The sequence below is a fragment of the Atta cephalotes genome, assembly GCF_000143395.1.
Source record: "Atta cephalotes unplaced genomic scaffold scaffold00005, whole genome shotgun sequence".
Taxonomy (NCBI): domain Eukaryota; kingdom Metazoa; phylum Arthropoda; class Insecta; order Hymenoptera; family Formicidae; genus Atta; species Atta cephalotes.
Window position 1 is genome coordinate 6,369,711 of NW_012130069.1, and position 7,752 is coordinate 6,377,462.

The 7,752-nt window shown below is 35.2% G+C and overlaps 1 protein-coding gene across 1 annotated transcript in view; it reads right to left on the minus strand.

Moving 5' to 3' along the window:
* LOC105626623 (hemicentin-1-like) overlaps positions 1-7,752 on the minus strand; it is a 209,889-nt gene that overhangs the window by 12,027 nt on the left and 190,110 nt on the right. Inside the window, 1 exon segment of the mRNA XM_012207915.1 lies at positions 183-239. Within this exon segment, the coding sequence (XP_012063305.1) occupies positions 183-239 (57 nt within the window).

The following is a 7,752-nucleotide window of genomic DNA, read 5'->3' on the forward strand; positions in this document are numbered from 1 at the left end:
GGAAAATTAGATTCAAGCTAGTGAATATACGACATGAATAATATCAATTACGTTATAAATGAAGCATCAAATCTTATGAAGTAATTCTAATAGCACGATCTGCAATAATTTATTAATTTTACAATATTTTATGTTTTACTCGTATATAATCGTTGTGAGAGGAATCTATCTCTAATATCTACCTTTTTTGGGGACCTCCGTGGTAGACGGGCTAGGACTGGTACTTGGTGGTGCAGACACTATAACAAAACAAGTTTCCATCTTTAAAAACCGAGTATACGTTATAAATATTCAAAATATTCGTATATTTCTCAATCGTACAAAAAGATTTAGTCTTTCTTCATTCGTCTTTTTTTTCGCAATTTTTGTGAAAAAGAACACAATTATTTTCAGTATTTCAAAGAGTCGTACTTTCTCAAATCCTCTCCCTCGATTCCAGTCTATGGTACGCTCGCATATTTCCTTTTGTTTTTATTCCTATTGTTACCAGCTTGTCTCGCGACTATTTTTTACGTGGATCTAAGGAAGATATGAGAATATTCATTATTTTGAACCGTCATTTATTTTTTGGAATAATTCGAGAAATTACATAAAACAATGAATATAAATATGGAATTAAAATGAAACCATGTAGAATTATGTGTTATACCTATATGTACGTACATATTTACACACAACCAGACAAAATACTTTTGTCCTTTCAGATTGGGTAAATTCTACACTGCGCGATATTATGGATCGCGCCACCTGTTACTAACTTCTCTCCCGGAACGTATTAGCTGCTGTAACGCTGGCCAAGCCGGCCAAACTCTACATCATATTTTACTCCGGTACTACCGACATCCGCGCCTTCCACCCTACACGCACCTCTACGCGTAACTTATATAACGGGTGTATATACCTGAATAATTATTCGTAATTTCGTCATTTGTCTTTAGCGAATGCGTCGACGGAATTTATTACCGGCTGTAACTGTCCACGGCTGGACGTGCTTACTGCAGAAATTCCAGCTAAAAATTTTACAGGTATTAATTTAAATTTAGTTAGTCTTGATAACTTTATTATAATTGTTACGCTCATCGCTGGATGTATCGGTATCGCATTAGCAGTATTATAAATAGTTATTTTATCTAATCCTACTGCTAGAAAATTTACTTTGATTATACTATTAGCCCATTTTTTATTCTTTTATGTACAACTTTTTATAGACATTCAGGAAGAGAGGAACTGCGAACACCTAGGGAAAAATTATATAATTCCGGCGTTTAATTATAATTAAAACTTGACTTTAAATTACAATAATTAACATTCATTATTATATCAGTATGAACTATAAAGCCTATGAAAAAAACATAGAAAAACAGTTTTAAACAAAAAACAAAACAAACTTTAGAATTCCGCTACCACATGAGTTAATGATGAATCAGTTTTTGTGTTTTTGTTTAAACTTAGTAGTTTACATAAATAATATATAAATATTAATTATTAGTTTAAAACCAATATCCTTTAAAACTTAATAAAAACTTTTATAATTCATAAATAATCGTAAGTTTCATTTAATTTTTTCCTTAAAATATGTATTGTTATTTAACAACGTATACATTCTATCACAATGCGGCACTAAGTATACCGAACTACCACTGGATGCGAGAAATGAGAGGTTATTACTATTCTTATATACTGCAATAGAGTATCGTTCACGTTTACCCTGTGTACGTAATTCCCCTTACTATAAGTATTTTTAATATTACTCTCTATTTCTAATTAAATTTTTGCACGATATGAGAAGTAAAGTCCTGTTGAACATACATTTCAATTCATGTGTATTCAAGAAAAAAGCAAAATACGGAATAAAAGGATTAAAAGTCAGATTTTGCGTGAGAAATATGTTCTCTTAATATCAATATAAACACAAATGCTACATTAAATATCTGCATTCATGGAATTAAATAAATTATTTATCTTGCAAAGTTCCGTACGATTATTTTCTTTTAGTTCTGCGGCATAAGTTTGAAGAGGCATAATTTAATATCTATTGATAGCCTCGATATAGAGGATATGTCCACAGTGAAAGAGGTCATTGCTATTTGTCACAAGCACTTGAGCGATTACTAAGCGGCAAGGTTGTAGAGAGGATGCACGCGATGCACGTTGTGGAGGTGCGTTCTCCCCAAGGTAAATAGGATAGGATGACAAAGTATGCGCCTCAGCAGACGTGTTTACACACGCGAACGTAATGCAAATATGTAGCCCCTGTCGTCTTTTCTGTAAGATAATACCTAAATGACTTTCAACCCTCGGTCCCATTTTACTTGTTCGAGTGGCAATGTTTGCCGCAAAAATTACAACAACGACATGTCGACGTGTAACTTTATCTCGACGTTTGTCACCGTATACATGCGCGAGATGGGGTGCGAATGTAAATCAATAAAATTTATATCATCGAAAATTGGATGGCGAGACACTGAATTTGCGATTGTCATTGTCGTTTATAAGCTTCTCCGCATATAAAGATCAATATTTCAATATCTGTGCAAACAAATTATGATTGTTGCCATCAAAATTGTCATCGTTCGTCATTGTGGTTATTATGAGGCTACTATCCAGTTTTATAGATATAAATATGGCACGCACGGTGGATGAAATTCATTTATCATTTTTGCAAGTCACTGATGGAAGGCAAAGAGATTAAAGCTGAGAGCACAATGAGGAAAAAGCGAGAAGGTAGAAAGTAAGAGAGAAGAGAACGATAGAGAGGAAAGAAGGAAAAGAAGAAAAAAGAGGAAAAGGAAAAGAGAGAGAAAGTAAGGCAGCGACTTTTCACCTTTGATTTATCGCGCTAACTTTTATTTTCCTCAGGAGATATTAAAACCCGTTGTCCTGACCATTTAGCTTCACTGAGCTGATTGATGATTGGACCAGTTAACGTGCTGACCTCTGCCGACGAATCAGCTTTTTCATTATGCCCAATTAATATGCATTTGTAGCATACTACAGTCTAGAAATTTAATTGCCATCCTAATTAAAATTTAATTCAGAGTTAGATTGTTGCAACTTTGCAAGAAAGATTCATTGATCAATAATTACACTGAAAGAAAAAGGTTGCTATTTCAAGAAAATATTAGTTCATTTAACTAAATGTAATGGTCGGGCTCAAGCAAATATTTATTAATTTAAACAAACGTTTATTAATTCAAACAAACAATATATTGACATGACTCGCGTATGTTTAACTTAAATATATAAATAATCGAACTATTTATGTAATCGCTTTAAAATAATCGCTACAAACTAAATGCATTTAGTCAAAGTAACATTTTTTTCTTAATACAATTATCAAAAATTATTGCGAAAATTTACTGTAAATAAAAAGTGTTCAGATGTTGATATAAATATAAAGATACACTTTAATTTTGTCGCAAAAAAATCCAGTAAATAAAATCCAATAAGATATAGAAAAGAAATATATCGTGCGATTTTTATTGTTTGTAAAATTTATACGTCCTAAAAATTATCTGTCCAAAAATATATTGAAAAGCAATTGTCGTAGTCAGTGTGCCAGGAGAAGGCATTAAAATCTTAAGATGTCTTAATTAGTTTAATAGCATCATCTCTTTTCATTGACACATCACTAAACGATCTGTTTCTCCCTTTCCCGTTCGTTCATTTGCCTTCCATCTAATTTCTCCTTACATCGTGCGATGAGTATACGCAAGATGTTCAGATGTCTAATGTAAATGTTATTCACTAAGCGAGTAATTTTGTTAGTGTATCTTAGCACTGTATGAATTACATACAATTAGGAAACCAATGTTAATAACCAAAAGCAATCTATTTGTAGAATATTAAATATGTATATCAAGGTGTGCAAGTATAAAGTCAAATTGATTCACGGAGGATAAGATATGTTTTAGAAAATTGGAAATTAAATCATAATGATAATTATTTTTAATGAAATATCGAAATTAGAAAAACGAGCTTTTAGAAGTAAAGTTTGAATTAAAATTTGCAATATATCCCATATAATGTACATCGGTCTAAGATCGATATTTATAGTCGGGTCTTATTTTAAAACCATCTTAAATAATATCTCAAGATGCTAATACAGCGATTGGTTTATGACATCTTAAGACTGCGCTTAAGACAGTCTTAAATATAAGAATCGACTATGAATATCGATTATAAAGATATCTTTAAACATCGTGATATCTGAAATAACAATTTTAAAATATAAGTTACTCAGAAGAAAAACTACTTGGAAATTTTTTTAGATTATTTTAACATTTCATTTATTGTACTTTTCTAATTCTCCACCCTTACATTTGAAAATAGTTTAAATTATACTTTAATATTCATTTGAAATTAATTAAAGAATATAATTTTGTTCCGCTCTCTGTTATTTGTTTTTCTCATGATTTCTTAAGAGTTTGTCTAAAGGTTTCTTATATTTTTAATCATTAATTAATTAAAAATTATTTCAGTTTTCCGATACCTTTATGAGAAAAGATCAATTCCGAATTAGTCAAAGAGATAATAACTTTCGATAAATGGCCCCGAACTTTTCGGACCTCATAATTCGTATCGTATCGTACATTCTTTATCTCATGTACTTTATCATAGCACAGTGTAATTAAATTACACATGGTCTAAATTGTAAATCGTTTACAGTATACGTTAGGCGTTAGGCAACCAGGCCGATGGCCACCAATTGTCAATGCTGCCATTATTGCGGTCGGACCGCGATCATTAACTAAATCGACGACAGATACGTAGGAAATAATTTGCCGTAAGCGTCATCGAATCTCGGTGCAGCACGACAAGCAGGAAATTGCCAGGCTTCGTCGGGTTACGATCGCGTAACCTAATTCCATGAAACAATGGTAGTGGCGGGCGCGCTGACCCGCTTTTGTCAGCAGCTGCCGCTACACGTCTGTAATTACTCGCGACGAAATCTCTCACTAACATATCGATCGAAGATGTTCGGCCATTTGATTCAATTAGCGATTGGAGAAGTAGATATACAGGTCGTATTAGCAGACCTTCGGCCGATACATCTTCGATCCCCATCGACCTCTGTCCCTTCGTAAACACGAAGTCAAAGCCCTCTTTGATAATTACCGACCTATGGCTCGTCACATTAACGCGCCTTGTGACGCATCGATCCATTAACGCGCCAACCGAGTGAGTCTCAGGGCGGATGTTGTGACGATCCGCGTTGATATCCCATGGGATTATGTCGCTGGTTGAAAGAGTATCTTGGCTTCCTATCGACGTGTTGCCGCATGTTCCACACGTGACAAAATAATGTAAAAGATATTGTATATGTCTCTGTAGTTTTTTTTTGACAGAGATCTGCGAATGAATCCGAGCAGTCTCTCTGTGAGATCTTTTCATGATAGGGGGTTTCCTGCGTTTTGTCGGGTCTCAAGTTAATAGGATCCCATAACGATCAGAAAGGGTTACGGTGGCTGTATAACGTAGTTATAATTCTATCAGAACTGCCTTTGTTCGGGACCGTATTTTCAAACGGTGATCTCGATAAAGTAGCCAATGATGTCCGCCGGAAGGCATTTCCTTGCGGAGCGGTCGAGCGGGAGGGCGTGGATGCGCGCGGTTAAGGTGGCTAGAACAGTTCGTAGATGCCGGGGTGACGAGGAGAGCAAGAATAGCGGGAGAGAAATGGAGAAAGACAGATAGTGAAGGAGTACGAGAGAAAGGAGACAGACCGAGGAAGGAAGAGTATAGGAGATGGGGAATTAGTATGCGGCGGCTGTCACGGCGCCATACCTCGACTGCGGCGCCTTCCTGCACCTTTTGCCCAACCCTGGACCATTCGGGCTAGACCGTTAATTTTCCATCCCGTGACTCCAATCAATCTTACTGCCGTCAGCGAGTCTCCCTTATGGCGATACCTCGTGGCCCTTTCTCTCTCCTTTGGCTTTCGATACGTTACTCGTCTGCCATCTCGGATTCCAGCCGCTGTCATTTCCGATTTCCTGATTCTCATGTGCGACTATTAAATACATGCCGTTGTATTTACCTGATGCATATGGGTGATGCAAGGACAGAAAGTGCCCCCCCACTCCCACCCTAAATTTGCAAGTAACTGAATTATAAAAATCATTTTTACAAAAAGTTAAACTCATTGGCGATATGTCATTCGTAAGAAAGTTCGCTGAAAATTTTCAAAGTCTGATTTAATATAAGTATTTTAATAAGTTATTATATGTGTAAATATAAATTTTCTTCATGCCCCTGACTGAAATTCCAATGCGCATGCACGTGGAAGCCGAATGTCCGTTCGAATTGCAGCAATCAGTAAAGAGCTTGATTTGATATAATTAACCAAGAAAGAAACTAGTTTTCCAATAATTTTTCCGCAATCCATGGCGCGTGTGTTCGAAGTAAAACAGAAAAGAAAAGCCTGAAAGTTTCATTCGTTAAAAGTTATTTACATTACAAATAAATTATATCGATTTATTGCTCACTGCTATGAGTTTCATGTTGTTATTATTATAATTATTGCTGATCTGTTACTTCGTAATTATCTTTAAATTGATACAGTCTCAAAAAATACATTAATCTTCGTAAATAATGAAATATTCCTGATAAAAATCTAATAATAAGTTAAATACAGATTTAAAACGAATTCCTAAAGTTCTTACAAGATTTGTTCTTGTTAGATTTGTTTTAAACGTACAATTTTTAAGTACTGAGGTACATCACCACGTTTAATGTGTACATTCTATCGTACAATTATTTGTATTATTCTTTTTTAATTCAGCTTTAATTCATTTTAATTGAAATTCAAGTAATTTGACGGAATTACTTCAGTTAAGCAACCGTCTCCCTTCATAATAATTGCGAGAGTTCTATCCGCGCGTATCGAGGATTATTATTGTCTGAGTTTCCTATCCATATTATCTGCTTTCGACACCAGCCTCAGGGCTGATCCTGTCGTGAACGAAGATTCGCGCAACACGTAGCGTAATCGGCAAGAGCGTAAACGGAACGCTGACTTTAATGAAGTCGGTGAGATGGCTGATTTAACTACTAGATCGCTATTCATCTCGACCAGACCTAAGCAGTCAGAGTTTCTTTGCTTACGCTGTTCAGATTCAATAATGTTTTGGCAGGCTTTATATATCGCAAACTATACGACGCACTATACGATGAATAATCATTGCGTAACGTTCTTAATATCATTCTGAAAATGTGAATTAACAATAATTTTACTACAGTAATGTATTAATAAACGTAAATAGAGACGACCAGAAATTCATCAGTCGACGTGTCGTTATAATCTTGAAGTTTTCGAAAGACAAGCTCGCGGTACTTGCGGAATACTCCTCTCGAGGTGGGTTTATGGAGAAGTTATATATTTTACGGTGGGATGAAATCGCGTTGACGTCTGAGACTCGGCAGCGACAAACCGCAAGGACGGATTTCGGATTCCGGCGAATCCACCGAACGAGAACTAACATTGGCTTTTCCTCGAAGGCATCGTCTTCGCGGATTTTATGGAAATATTTTCTCCTTCTTCTCGGGGATTTTCTTTTTAACGCGCATTCCATCTCTCGCTCTCTCTCTCTCTGTTCCTCTTTCTTTCCTTCTCTCCTAGTTTCCCGCGTTTTCCTAGATCTCCCCCTTTAATCGCATTATCGTACGTAGATATATATATATATATATATATATATATATATATATATATATATATTATTACTATTACGTACGTACTAGTTACGACGCGTA